This window comes from Anomaloglossus baeobatrachus, chromosome 12, assembly GCF_048569485.1.
Source record: "Anomaloglossus baeobatrachus isolate aAnoBae1 chromosome 12, aAnoBae1.hap1, whole genome shotgun sequence".
NCBI classification, from domain to species: Eukaryota; Metazoa; Chordata; class Amphibia; order Anura; family Aromobatidae; genus Anomaloglossus; species Anomaloglossus baeobatrachus.
In genome coordinates, this window is record NC_134364.1 from 41,133,939 (window position 1) to 41,149,606 (window position 15,668).

General features: G+C 44.3%; 1 protein-coding gene across 4 annotated transcripts in view; it reads right to left on the reverse strand.

Moving 5' to 3' along the window:
- NUMB (NUMB endocytic adaptor protein) overlaps nt 1–15,668 on the reverse strand; it is a 137,813-nt gene that overhangs the window by 26,093 nt on the left and 96,052 nt on the right. For 2 of the 4 annotated variants that reach the window (XM_075330600.1, XM_075330598.1), the window contains exons 4-5: nt 12,260–12,334; nt 2,965–2,997 (exon numbers count right to left, since the gene is read on the reverse strand). In XM_075330600.1, coding sequence (XP_075186715.1) covers nt 2,965–2,997; nt 12,260–12,334 — 108 coding nt within the window. The remainder of the gene's footprint in view (nt 1–2,964; nt 2,998–12,259; nt 12,335–15,668) is intronic. The other 2 variants (XM_075330602.1, XM_075330599.1) reach the window with 1 other exon arrangement.

Consider the following 15,668-nt stretch of genomic DNA (forward strand, 5'->3'; position numbering starts at 1 on the left):
GATCCGCGTGGTTTCGGTGCTATCCCCGGGCCGGACCCGGGCGCGGGATTCCAGCTGCACGAACGGAAATCGGCAATAAATGAAAAAAAAAAAAAATAAATAAATAAGCGTTTCATACTTACCGAGACTCTGTCATGGCGGCACTTTCTTCCGGGTCGCGCTTTCACTTCCTCTGCTGTGCACACAATCACACAGCTTTCCGTGTTTTCCCCGCCCACCGGCCGTCCTCTCAGCTGTTATTGGTTCCTGGCTGACACGCCCCCAGCCTGTGACCGCTCTGCCGTGCAGTCATCGCTTATCGCGGTCAGTAATACGCTGCACTCAGAGCGGGCAGTCGTGCTCTATGGCTGCCCACTCTGACAAACCTGGGGTTTAGTAACAGCCGTCCTCTGTTATTAACCCCTGCTATTACCTTGATTGCCACCGCACCAGGGCAAATCAAGATGAGCAGATATCGCCTCAGAATGGTCACATATAATAGATGCGGCTATACCGGGCGGCTGCGAGCTGAGGATGTACCAGCCCCCGGCCGGTGTTCTGACTGGGAATGAAAATTGGGGGGGACCGAATGTCGTTTTTTTTAAATTACTTATTTAATTTAAAAAAAAAAAAAAAAAAAAAAAACGCATGCGGTTTATCTTAGGCAGCAGTCACAGCGAGACTCCCCAAGTGTGACATCGCAGCACAGCCGAACACACATCTGACAGGAGTGTGCATGTCATCACCCGCACTTATCACCCGCACACTTCTGAGGGCTCTTGTACACTTGCATACCGCTTCCGTTGCGACAGCTTCGGAAGCGATATGCAAATGACCCTCTGCTGCTGGTGTCAGCCGAGGGTCATGCGACTGTGATGCGATCTGGCAATCGCATCACAGGAGCGGAGCAGATAGAGGGAGCACGTTCTCCCCATCTCCTCCACTGTCTCCGCGTGCACCGGTGCGATCCCATCGCATGACACACGGCTCACGCTGGCAGTACAGCAGAGCCAAGTGTCATGCAAGTGTCCGTCCCTGCCACTGAGGGCGGACCACTGCTGCGGGGGGGCACTGAGGAGGGGAGGAGCTGGAGCTGCGGAGGAGAATGTCACAGCCGCTTTGTCAGTGTCTACACTCAGAGCGGGCAGCCGTGCTTTACGGCTGCTAGCTGTGACATGTAGCAGAGCCGGATGTGTCGCAGTAGGACGTGTGGATTACGCCGGAGGGTGTTGGGGTAATAAAATGGTGATTGAGGCTGCGTTTGTACTTTACTGTAAATAAATGATTTCTCGGTGTGTTTATTTACATTCATTTGCAGGTTTGTGATGCGGGTATCTCACAGACGCCCGTGCGATCACAAACCTATTACCCCGACTGGCACCGCATCACGCCTCCGGGAAGAGCCGGTAATGTACCGGTATAGCCGCATGTAATACATGCGGCACGGGCGGCTGCGGGCTGAAATACCAGCCCCGGCCGGCATTACCATGGCTGGGGATGAAAATTAGGGGGGGACCGCACGTCGGGTTTTTTAATTTATTTAATTAATACAAAAATAAATAAATAAAAGCCGGAGTCACACTTGCGACGGACACACTGCTTTCCCCGCCCACCGGCCGTCCTGCCGCCTGTGATTGGTTGCAGCTAGCTGACACGCTGCCACTCAGGATGGGGGCGTGTCTAGCTGCAACCAACACGCGCCGGTGGGCGGGGAAAACAATGAATTGTCTGCTCTGGAAGGTAACAGCGTGACCCGGAAGGAGTGTGCCGCCATGACAGTGCCTCGGTGAGTATGCCGCGCTCGCTCCTAGCCCCTCCACAAACGTTTTTGTCCCCATTGACTTATATGAGCACCGGATTCCAGAGCGGATCGGACTCTTTAAATCTGGCAGTGTTCTGCCGGTACCGGATTATTGGCCGCTCAATCAGCTCTAGTCCAGAGCACTCTGGAAGAGGTTTTCTTCCAGGATATCTCTGTACTTGGCCGCATTCATCTTTCCTTCAATTGCAACCAGTCGTCCTGTCCCTGCAGCTGAAAAACACTCCCATAGCATGATGCTGCCACCACCATGTTTCACTGTTGGGATTGTATTGGGCAGGTGATGAGCAGTGCAGTGCTTGGTTTTCTCCACACATATCACTTAGAATTATCACCAAAAAGTTCTATCTTCGTCTCATCAGACCAGAGAATCTTATTTCTCATAGTCTGGGAGTCCTTCATGTGTTTTTTTGCAAACACTATGCGGGCTTTCATATGTCTTGCACTTAGGAGAGGCTTCCGTCATGCCACTCTACCATTAAGGTCCGACTGGTGGAGGGCTGCAGAGATAGTTGTCTTTGTGGAACTTTCTCCCATCTCCCTACTGCATCCCCTATTTCCCCATAGATCGTAAGCTTTCGAGCAGGGCCCTCATTCTTACTGTAGCTGTTGAATTATGTACTATTTTGTTTTGTTTTTGTCTATACAACCCCCCACCGGATTGTAAAGTGCTGCGGAATATGTTGGCGCTCTATAAATAAACTTTATTATTATCATCATCTCTGGAGCTCAGCCACAGTGATCTTTGGGTTCTTCTTTACCTCTCTCACCAAGGCTCTTCTCCTGATTAGCAACATAGCTAATCAGGAGAACAATACTACATTTCTAATTGGAGGTACTGTATTTGCTTATTATTACACCCCCTACATACTGTGATAAAATCTTGGAGATGGGAATATCCCTTCAATTTTTTTTTTTCTAAATCAGAAAAATGAAAGATGTATTATGCTACAACACCCATGTATGACCCAACATGTTATTTGTTTCTTGCCCATCCCTCTTCTAAGTCAAGATCTCTAGAAAAGGATATTAAAAAGGAAGCCAGGTCTATACAAGGTTATACCACAGGAATCACGAAGTGAAGGCACATACCGCTATGTACAGTGACCAGTTACTACCAGTGTGTAACTCCTTATAAATTTAACCACAGATGGCAATGGACTTACTTTTGCAAAGAAGCCTTTGAAGAATTTCCTTTCCTGGAGGAACAGGGGAGGGGACAAGTCGAGGACTATTATTGCTGGAAGCTACAAGGCTCTCAAGGTTTTTCAAATCAACATGCATCAAATAGCACAGCAAATATTAGTAAGCGCTATACAGAAGGAGGCAGCGGAGGACATAGCTTCCCGCATCCATGCTTGGGAAAGAAGAGGTTAAAAAGAAGGCAGGCTAAGGCTGCCATCAGGGGAAGAAAAAAAAAAACAAACCAAAAAAACACAAAACACCCTCAAATGTCACCCTGTTATTTCCCATGCAACAAGGGAAAATAAAATAAATCTCAGAATTCATTCCTTTGCAATTAGCAACCCGGCATCTTGCTATGGATGAACCCGTCGTGTCTGCTTTCTCTTTAGTTTCATTGCACCGGCGAGGACTTGTGGCTTTTCTTGGTTTGCACTACCAAGATCTCAAATTTTTGAAAAAAATCATTTTACAAGTTTTCCAATGTAATGAAACTAGTCTGCAAAATTGGCAGCGTACCATTTTATTTATTTATTTATTTTTTTTTAACTAGAACTACATGATCCACAAATTCAAAAAGGTGGCCATACACATTAATCAGAAACCATCAGCAATTTTGGCCACGTTTCCAAATAGGTCTGGGGGCCACCATCATGGGAGGGAATTATAAATTGATTTTAACACCAATGTGGTCTAGCAGCTGCTTCTTTCCCTATCCCCAATGATATAAGCATGCAAGCTCAGAATATATGTGTATAGAGGAGCGAGGAAACAACTAGTGAGCTGACGGCTCTGTAATATGCATGGCCACCTTAACCTGCAGCCGTGGTCTCTACAATACTGCTTAATTCAGGTCTCACCAAGTAACTGATTGAAAGGAAAAAAGGAGGCATTTCTTCCAGGACTGAAACCACAAATACACACACACACACGCACACAGTGAAACAAGGCAGCAGAAGGCCGGTCAGTCTGGAGTGTGAGCCTACATCAAGGGGGATGATCATTGCACATAGTTTGCTTCGTAAACTTTGACATCTTGTAACTATTGGCCTTCAAGCTCTGACATGGACAGAATTGCAAGTAAAAATACATAGAATTAAGTCTTAGCAAAAATTTATTTTCAGTTTTGGTCCACTTATGCTGCTGCCAGACAACTTAGATGTTCTACCTGTAAGTTACTGCAAGATTAGGTGGCCAATCCGTTCCTCTTACTAAAATATTGGGCATTTTAATTTACATGCAATAGTAGCTCTAAAACCTCCGTCACTCCAGCTCTATTCCCTGGCCAGCACTTCCTCCAGCTAGTATGCTGTACGACTTCAGGCAAAGGACCAATCCGTAAAGCAGGTGGAGACGGCCATGTGAGCCAGTTAAGCTACTTTCCCACATTAGATTTTTGGCATGAGGCACAATCCGGCGTGTGCCTGATGCAACGGATCCGTCGCAGAATATGCAAAAACGGATGCGCCGGATCCTTGACGGATCTGGTATACCTAATGCGTCAAAAACCGGATCTGGCAAATTTGTTTTTTTGCTGGATCAGTTTTTTTTTTTTTTACAATTAATTGGAGCATGCTCAGTTTAAAAAAAAACTAATCCGGCGGCCGCATCCGTTTTTTGCCGAATTTTGCCGGATCCAGCGTCCATAGGCTTCCATTGTAAATCACGCCGTATTGCGCCAGGTCCAGCTCGATGCGTTTTTTTGTCAGACAAAAAAACGTTACAAGAGACGTTCCATCCGGCCGCCGCATTAGCCAATTGCGACGGATCCGGCAAAAGCCGGATGCAACACAAGGCCATCAGGCACAATCCGGTGCAAATACATATCAATGGGTATAAAACGGATCCGGCGCCGGATCAGTTTTATCCGTTTTTTTCCGGATTGTGCCTGATGGAAAAAAACTGATGTGTGAAAGTAGCCTTAGGGTACTTTCACACCTCCGGTTTATATTCTGCGGCACAATCCGGCACTTTGCAGGAAAATCGCAACCGTTTTTTTGTGCTGCCGGTTGCGATTTTCCTGCATAGACTTTAATTAGTGCCGCATTGTGCCGCATGGCCTTGCGTTCCATCCGGTTTTTGCCGCATGCGGCAGATTTAGCCGATGCGGTGGCCGGATGGAACGTTGCCTGGCACGTTTTTTCGTGCGGCAAAAAAAAACCGCATCGCGCCGCATTCGGCCGATGCGGTGCATCTCTCAATGCATGCCTATGGCGGCCGGATGCGGCGCGATGCGGCAAATACCGCATCCGGCCGCCGCATGCGGTTTTTGCCACTGCGCATGCTCAGTAGCATGACGCAAGCGGCAAAAACCGGGCGGGCCGCATGGTAAAAACTTATGCAAAGGATGCGGTGTTTTCACCGCATCCGTTGCATAGCTTGCACAGCCGGATTGAGCCGCAGGGCTCAAGCCGGATGTGTGAAAGTAGCCTTATTGGGATTCTACGATCGACTTCTTCCATTTGTCTGAGGTTTGTAACTTCGTGTGTATCTCAGACAGGTGAAAGTAGTAAAAGCAGAGCAGCCCAATAGCATCCGCTGACTGGCTGCGATTCTCAATCTGGCAGCATAGTGGGGTCCAGAATTACACTCCAATAATTAGCCTTACATTGCTGAGATTAAGAGAACATCTTCAGTTTGAGAGTTTATACTGAGCAGTAAAAAAGCAAAAAAAAAAAAAAAATAAATAAATATATATATTCAGCTTTGGTCCACACTTGCGCTGCTGCCAGACGACTTTGATGTTCTCCCTGTAAGCTATTGCAAGAGTGTGTCCAGAAATACACTTACATGGCCAATCCGTTCATCCATTACTAAAATATCAGTGTTTTAATTTATATGCAAATGAGGCTAAAAAGCTATGGTAGATCTGAAACCTCCGTCAGTGCAGCTCTATTCCCCACCCAGCGACGCCTTCTCCTGCTTGACTGACAGCCTCTGTGCGGTGTACCTTCAGACAAGGGTGTCATCAGTAAAGCAGGTGGAGTCGGCCATGTGAGCCCGCTATTGGGCTCTGACTTCTGTTTGTCCGGTGTTCGTGCCTTTGAGTGTACCCAAGACAGGTGGAAGTAGTGGAAGCGAAGTAGCCCAATAGCATCCGCTGACTGGCTGCAATTCTCAATCTGGCAACATAGCAGGGCCCATAGATAACCTCAGCAAAAAAGGGCTAATTTTTGGAGTGTAAGGGAAAATCTTCAGTTTCAGCATTTATACTGAGAAGTAAATTATTTTTATTAATAATTTTAAGAACTTCAGATTTAACATAACCCAAATAGAAAATGCAGACCGTACTACTTAGCAGCAGCCCTGCACGCAATTATGTGAACACCTCCTACAACTCAAAAGGAGAAGAACCCAAAAAGAAAGCAAAAACTGGGCACTAATTACCGTGAATGCCAAGCATACGGCTGAATCCAGGTTATCTGAGGAGTCGGCAACATCCATACGGGATTTCCAGACGGGCTCGCTGTTTTCAGCTTAGACTGCAGGAGGAGATGGCAGCAGACCAGCGGTGCTCTCACGTAAAGCGGAGATCCATAATCCTTTCAATGAAGTTAGTCGGAGGCACTCACCGGTTCATCATTGCTTTATTAAAAAAAAAATTGAATGCACCTAGGCTTTCACTGTGTTGAGCGCCTTTGCTGGCTGCCGGCAGTGTTTTGTCTGGCTGGTCTCCCCAAGATCAGTGATTGTTTTGTTTTGCTGGTCTACTAGGCATTGCTCCCACCTAGCCAGAATCCTACTCCACACTGATGAGGGGCAATACCCCGAAACAGCTGTCTGTGGATGGATACCTGCCCTTGGTATTTCCCTTGTCATATCTTTAAACTTGTCAAAGAGTTGGATATTGACTAAAAGGGCCACTTAATATGGTGGTTATGGTGGTCTCCTAAAAAGAGCCACTCCTTGGCTAGGTCCTTCCCGGAGGGATATCTGGCTAGTTTCTGTGTCGAAACCCCGAACAGAGGCTCCATGGACCTTTTTTGATTTGCATACTTTCCAGGGGGCAATGCACCTAGGATTTCACTGTGTTGAGCTCCTTTGATGGCTGCTGGCAGTGTTTTCTCTGGCTGGTCTCCCCGAGATCAGTGATTTTTTTTTTTTAATAAACAAGACAAAACAGACACATACAGGCGAGGGGGGAGTGAGGGGAGCACGAAGGATGACAGCACTGTTTCGTACCACAGAGGGCACTTCGACAGGTCCACATGGACCTCTCGAATTGCTCTCTGTGGTGCGAAACAGTGCTGTCGTCCTTCGTGCACATCTCACTCCCCCCTCTCGCCTGTGTCTTTTTTGAATAAAGCAACGATGAACTGGTGAGTGCCTCCAACTAACTTCATTGAAAGAACTCAAAAGGAGAAATTGCAATAGTAACAGACTAAAAATGGAAGAAAAAAAAAAAAAAAAAAAAAAAAAAAGCATAAAAGTGACCTTTCTTTTATAGACATTTTCTACATCAGTAGAACAAATGCTTCTATCTAGAAATGAGAAAGCACAGCAGCCGCTGCTGCCGTCAGCTGGAGATGGTGCACAGGGCTGTTTTCAGGAAATCCTGCTGTGTTCTCTTTCAAAGGCTTGATTCATTTTGCCGCTTGGATAGCATTAAGTGCCTCGGCATGTGAAGGTCTGTGAAATGAGTGCTGACTACATACACCACATGCACCGGGGATGTAATGCGTGTCATGAATCAGTGCGAGGTGACGACTAAACGAGAAAGGACGAGCCTTCTGCTGCCAAGTTCCACAACCCTCCGATTCATCACGCTCCTATACAAAAGTCGGCCCTGCAGCTAGCAGACGTTAAGGACGTCGCACCACACATTCCTAATTTCAGGGTGACAGTTAATCGTTAATATTACTCGGAGAACAGCGCGTGTTAATGTGAGAGTCACTTCCAAACCACTCCAACAGCAGAGTTAGGAAGAAACAAGTGGTCATGCAAGGCTGATTATTTTATGAGAAGAAACTACACTTGTTAATTGTTTAATATGTAAAAAAAAAACACTAAGTTAATGAATATTTTTTTTTTTTACCTGCTAAAAACAAGAAAATATATTAAACATATTTAGCATTTGTAAGCACAAATGACATATACATCATGGAGGAACAGAACATGGTGGAACCTGTTAAAGAGGACTTGTTACTTGCTAAATAAATTGCATAAAATACCTTGTAAAAAAAAAAATCCCTGAGCTCCCCTGATTCTTCTGCACTTTTCCGTTTTGCGCTCCTTTAAAGAGATATTCCCATTTGTTGCTGTGGCGCGCAGTATGTGAAATCTCTCCTTGTACTGCAACTGGGTGTTTCTTCAGTCTTCAGAGAAGCTTAACCTTTCCATCCTCTCAAACGAGGCTAAAAAAAGCTCGGCCGCTGTGATTGTCAACATTTGGGAAAAAGATGAAAGTGCACGCCTCCAGAGAAGACTGAAGAGATGTCCAGTTGGACTACAAGCAGAGATTTCACCTACTGCTCTCTAAAAACAACAAATTTGAATATCTTTAAAATGGAGCGACGCAGCGCAAAATGGAATAGAGCGACGGAATCAGGGAAATTGAGGGATTTTTACATCAATTAATTTTAAGCAAATACTCTTTAAAAAGGTCATGGAAAACACATGTAAGTGATGAAGGGAGGTCTCACATGTATCACACAAAAATGGATGTCGATATCCGGTAAGAAAATTAATAAAAAGTTTCAGATTGTATTAACAGAACCTAAATATCTGAAATAAATTTGTTACCAATCCTGAGAGAACCCGAATGTTTAACGTTGGTAGCGGAGAACACGCACCAGCTCAGCTGTGCTCGGAAATCCCATTGAGGTGAAAGGAGAAAGCGATGCGTGCGCAGCCTTCTATCCATTCACAGTAGTTGCAGTCTGGTGGGGGCCACAATTCTAGAGATCCTCCAGACAAAATGCAAAAGTTTCCTATTGACTTCCATTATACTCAGTACATGTGTCGAGCCTGTCTGAGCGTCTGACTGCTCGTTACAAGTACTGAGCATGGTAGTGCTCGTTTATCACTAATGACAACACATGGACCGAAGAGCGGGTCTCCTGACCTTTGTCAACTGCCTTGTATAAAGCCATGACGTAGTAAGCTTGGGTCAGGAGCCCTGGTGGTCAGGTCAGGTGTTGCGACCAAAGCCTGATTTTTCATGAACGTATGAAGCTTGCCTTGGGCCACCATGAGACTTTCTGTATCGCTGATTAACTGCAAGTATCAACTTACAGCTGTTGTATACAAAACTTGGAGACTTTGGAAGTCCATCAATAATTAAAATCAATTAGTAGAGGTACAGAGTCTTCATTTAGCCCAAGCCTTAAGCTCCCCCATACACATTATACTAATACCTGCAGCACCCGCCAACATCGATGTGTTCACCCAGCACTCTAATATGTATCGTCAACTGATTGATGTCAATCGGGCATGTCTGATTTGGAACAGTCAATCGCTTTGTTCCCCAAGAGATAAGCCCACGCCGCCGCCGCTGCACCACCATTGCTGTTTCAGCACGTTCAGGACCTCCATCAGGCGTCGTCTTCACTTATTCTCCGCTCTGTCACAGCCTCCCACCATTCCTTTGACAACATTTACTGCAAAATGTGATACCCTCAGCCTAAACCTCAGTGACTAGTCCAGGTGACCCGTGATTCTTAGCATCTTTCAACTAAGCAACAACCTTGATAAAGGTGTCACAACCGAAACGTCGGTGTTGCTTCTGTCAGGGTTCACATGTCTTTTGCAGTTTGTTAATAAAAAACACTTGCATATATTTTCCCTCTTGTCATTTAAGTGCTTGGGTTTTGCACATCTTTATCCAGAAACGTCTGTCGGCGGCTTTCTCATAGAGAACACAACTGTATATGAGAACGATTGTCTGCCAACCATCTAATATGTATGGGTGGCTTTAGGCTGGGTTCACACATGGCGTTCTTGGTGGGTATTTTACACAAAAAACATTTTACATCAGCAAAGTTTATGACTTTCACCCTAAATTCATCCTTTGCTTTATGTATGTATGTATGTATGTATGTATGTATGTATGTATGTATGTATGTATGTATGTATGTATGTATGTACATACATACAGTGCCTACAAGTAGTATTCAACCCCCTGCAGACTTAGCAGGTTTGCACATTCGGAATTAACTTGGCATTGTGACATTTGGACTGTAGATCAGCCTGGAAGTGTGAAATGCAGCAAAAAAGAATGTTATTTCTTTGTATTTATTTTTTTTAATTGAGAAAAGTTTATTCAGAGGGTCATTTATTATTCAACCCCTCAAACCACCAGAATTCTGTTTGGTTCCCCTAAAGTATTAAGAAGTATTTCAGGCACAAAGAACAATGAGCTTCACATGTTTGGATTAATTATCTCTTTTTCCAGCCTTTTCTGACTAATTAAGACCCTCCCCAAACTTGTGAACAGCACTCATACTTGGTCAACATGGGAAAGACAAAGGAGCATTCCAAGGCCATCAGAGACAAGATCGTGGAGGGTCACAAGGCTGGCAAGGGGTACAAAACCCTTTCCAAGGAGTTGGGCCTACCCGTCTCCATTGTTGGGAGCATCATCCGGAAGTGGAAGGCTTATGGAACTACTGTTAGCCTTCCACGGCCTGGACAGCCTTTGAAAGTTTCTTCCCGTGCCGAGGCCAGGCTTGTCCGAAGAGTCAAGGATAACCCAAGGACAACAAGGAAGGAGCTCCGGGAAGATCTCATGGCAGTGGGGACATTGGTTTCAGTCAATACCATAAGTAACGTACTCCACCGCAATGGTCTCCATTCCAGACGAGCCCGTAAAGGTACCTTTATTTTCAAAGCGTCATGTCAAGGCTCGTCTACAGTTTGCTCATGATCACTTGGAGGAGTCTCAGACAGACTAGTTCAAGGTTCTCTGGTTTGATGAGACCAAGATCGAGATCTTTGGTGCCAACCACACACGTGACGTTTGGAGACTGGATGGCACTGCATACGACCCCAAGAATACCATACCTACAGTCAAGCATGGTGGTGGAAGCATCATGCTGTGGGGCTGTTTCTCAGCCAAGGGGCCTGGCCATCTGGTCCGCATCCATGGGAAGATGGATAGCACGGCCTACCTGGAGATTTTGGCCAAGAACCTCCGCTCCTCCATCAAGGATCTTAAGATAGGTCGTCATTTCATCTTCCAACAAGACAACGACCCAAAGCACACAGCCAAGAAAACCAAGGCCTGGTTCAAGAGGGAAAAAATCAAGGTGATGCAGTGGCCTAGTCAGTCTCCTGACCTTAACCCAATTGAAAACTTGTGGAAGGAGCTCAAGATTAAAGTCCACATGAGACACCCAAAGAACCTAGATAACTTGGAGAAGATCTGCATGGAGGAGTGGGCCAAGATAACTCCAGAGACCTGTGCCGGCCTGATCAGGTCTTCTAAAAGACGATTATTAGCTGTAATTGCAAACAAGGGTTATTCCACAAAATATTAAACCTAGGGGTTGAATAATAATTGACCCACACTTATGTTGAAAATTTAACTGAACATCATAACTTGTTGGTTTGTAAGATTTATGCATCTGTTAATAAATCCTGCTCTTGTTTGAAGTTTGCAGGCTCTAACTTATTTGCATCTTATCAAACCTGCAGGGGGTTGAATACTACTTGTAGGCACTGATTATAATATATATAATATATATATATATATATATATATATTTTTTTTTATTTTTTTTTTTTTACACACATACACAGATTATATACATTGAACTCCGCAGTTTCTGCATCTACAATGCGTGCATATTTTTCTCTGCACCTCTTTATTATATTGTAATAAATATATATTGTACACAAACACATACATACACATACATACATACATACATACATACATACATACATACATACATACATACACATATATATATATATATATATATATATATATACACACACACACACATATATATAATCTGTGTATATATGTGTGTAAAATATAGCTAATATATATTATATATTTATTACAATATATAAAGAGGTGCAGAAAAAAAATATGCACGCATTGTAGATGCTGTATAAATTTGTATAAATTTGCACCAGTATGTTGACCTAGCCTTGGGGTGCAGTGACAAGCCCCCCCCCCCCCCCGACACTCAGCCTTCCCATGTAGAGCCATTGGCTCGCCGCAGGTGTGTGAAGTGTCGGCCATGCAGCTTTGCCTTACAAATATCAGGACTTTTCATTAGAGGACAGACAGACACCTTCAGTTTGTGGACAGAGCAATTACAATACATACGGATTTCAGTCTTTTAACAGCATCTTCACAGATGTGCATCCCTCGAGACTCGTCCACCTCCACATGTCCAAGGTACTAAGCAAAGAAAATAAAGAAATTAAAGAGAATATACTTTTTACACAACCAATTATTCATATTAAATTAAAAAGTAGACTAGATCTAGCAGGTCCAAACATATAAAACTTGAGTTATTGCAGAAAGTTTGCAGCTTATCACTTTGGTCACAAGTAACCATTTAAAAATAAACAAAAAACATGGGCTTATTAGACTTGGGCTCCGTTAGTTTCCTATTACAGTGACCAATCAGCAGCATAATACGATCGCAGATTGGTAAACTTACCAAATGATAACAGTTTACATGTCTGTAGAAACAAATAGCACCAAAAACGCATCAAAAACTGCAGCGTGAGCATGGAGCCTTACATAGGCAGAGAACGATGCGCTTCTGCGCTGCCCAAAAGCTCCATGTCACCTGATGAATGAGCAGCAAGATATTGTGAAAAGTGTTTTTCTTAATCTACACGTGATCACGATTATCTTGCAGATTAAATGCAGCTTTTATTATTTTTTTTTGTATGCCTTAAGCTCGATCTCAAGCCATGGCGATTTGATGAACCTCTGTAAGAAGATGGATCTTGTGCAACCTAGAAAGTCCACCAGGGTCTTCTCTATTGTTTTCTTGATTGCAACAAGCCATCAGGTTGCTGGTCTTCCTCTTCGCCTTGTTCCTTCTATTCTTCTGACCATAACGTCCTTCTCTAGTGATTACTCTCTTCGTATGATGTGTCCAAAGTAGGCAAGTCGTAGCTTGGTGATCTTTGCTTCGAGTGACATGCCTGGCTTGACATGTTCCAAAATTCATTTCTTTGTTCTTGCCATCCATGGCATTGGCAACATCCTTCTCCAGCACCACATTTCAAAGGTTTTGATTCTTCTTCTCTCATTTATCATCCAGGTTTACATCCATAGGTTACCACAGAAAAGCACCAGACTATGTATGAGCCGTGTCTTCGTCACCAGTGAAATGTTTCTTGATTTGAGGACCTTGTCCAGTGATTTCATTGTTGCTTTGCCCATAACTATTATTCTGTTGACTTCCGGTGTCGTTGCTGCATTATTGAGTGATCATTGATCCGAGTAGATTGAAGTTCCTTCCAGTTCGTTGCCGTCCATCTCAAATGTTTCCCGGTCATACCTGGGAGTAGTCAATATCTGTCTTTGTATTGAGTAGGAGTTGCATGTTTGCGCTTTCCATCTTGACCCTCCGTAATAAAGTCCTTCATTCCATCTTGACCCTCCGTAATAAAATCCTTCATTCCATCTACGCTTGATGCTATCAATCTTGTGTCGTCTACGTATTTAAGATTGTTGACGATTCGTCCAACCTATGGTTAACTTAAAAAAGCAGATATCTCGTGAAAAGAAATCAACCCGGCAGTGCCCTCCTCACGAGAAGCAGATAATGGCAGGGGAGGCCGTAGGTGGCCACGCAGTAGCCATTTACATGCCATCGTGGTCATATAGCCAATAACAGAGTCAATGTTGCTGCCTCTACTACAACTATTTTCGCAACTGGAGCTTGGTTGCCCTTCAATGGGGTACACATGACCAACTGAAGCAATTCGTTTGGTCAAGCCTTTATCTTTTTGGTTCACCATGATGGCCTTTGATATAACATCTGCCATGAATGTATTCCATTATTCAGTGTTCGCTCTGTCCATTCTGCCACACAAACTATGGAGTGATCTTCCGATTTTACCAGTTGAGCAATTTAATGCGGGAGCGGATAGGCCCACCATGGCGCCACTCCGCCACCTCTGATCAGTATATATACAGATCTGGCACATATAGGGAAGGTGTGGGAGGCACTCCCAGCTTTCACCCACATGACATTGCCATTGTGTAAACTTCTGTCGTAAGAAAGGCAGGAAATGGAGCCACGTACACAAGGATAGGGGCTCCCGCTGTGCCAATACAGAAAAGCCTTTAATCCTTCAGCAAAAGACAAGTATTATTGCAGAAAATGAATCATAATTGAAGAGCAGACTCCTACAGTGATTTTCAATAAAAATACATTATCTTCGACAGCTGGAGATAAACTATAAGTGGCTGTGAAAATTACTTGTCGTAATGCAACAAATCACAACAAGCCATTAAATAAATGTTCTTTTCCACAAGGGGAAACATAATTTATATAGTCCCAAACATGGAAAGTCTCATAACAATATCGCTTGATTAATTCCCAAATGCAATTATTTTAAAGGCTCTAAATGAAAAATCACAAAAAAGTGTCCGTGCCATCAGTCTGCGGGGAAAATAGAGCCGGACATTAATGTTCAAGGGGGTTACAAAACCTCAAATCACTGGAGGCTGAATAGCTATAAAAGGGATTTTCACTTTTAGAAACGTGGACCCCAAACTATTACAATAATGTAAAATAATAGACAGAAAGGTCTAGTGCAAGCTCCTCCGGTCTTGGAGTTTTGGCTGCAGCGTTTATGTCAAGTGAATAGCTCACATCACCACTGCAGCTAATCACTGAGCTCTGTGGCTCATGCCGTCCACATCTGTAAGTGCTGAGCTTATAGTGACTGGCTGCAGCGGTGATGTGAGCCATCAATATGACATCAACGCTGCAGCCAACACACAAAAGCAGAGGGGGAGCATGCGCTGGATCAAGGGACGAGGGAAAGGGGAGGAGGTTTGTTCTTTAACATTACTGTAGCAGCTTAGGGTACACATTTCAAAAGTAGAAAACCTCTTTAAATATTCATGACCAATCTTAAAGGGGTTGTCCACTACTTTAACACCGATTGATGACCTTATCCTGAGGATAAGGTCATCATTGTCTAATTGGCTGGTGTCCGACACCCTGCACCCTCACCGATCAGCTGTTCCTGGTTCCTTTGGTGGAGGCAGGCAGGCAGAAATGCTCGGTTCCGGAGCTGCCCCGTCTTCCGATAGCGGCTGCAGCCGGGTACTGCACATCCACCACCTATTGAATAGAATGGGAGGCAGATGTCAAGTTCCCAGCTGCGGCTATCAGACGACGGAGCAGCTCCGGAACGGAGCATTGCCTGCTGCCCCTACCGGGACCGAGAACAGCTGATTGGTGAGGGTGCGGAGTGTCGGACACTGGCCGATCAGACATTGATGACCTATCCTAAGTAGAGGCTATCAATTCTAAAGTAGGGGACAACCCCTTTAATGAGAGTATATCAGTCACAGAGGAGCCCTCTTACGTTCTTGACGATCTTTACGTGTCTATGTGGTGGGACATGGGATTAACAATGTGTTCTTGTAGAAATCTTGGTTGTTGTGGAACTTTGTATTTTAGACAAATGTTCTCTTGCAGAAGGAAGAAAAGTCAATATCTGAAGTAGGTAAAAAAAAAAAAAAAAAAAAAAAA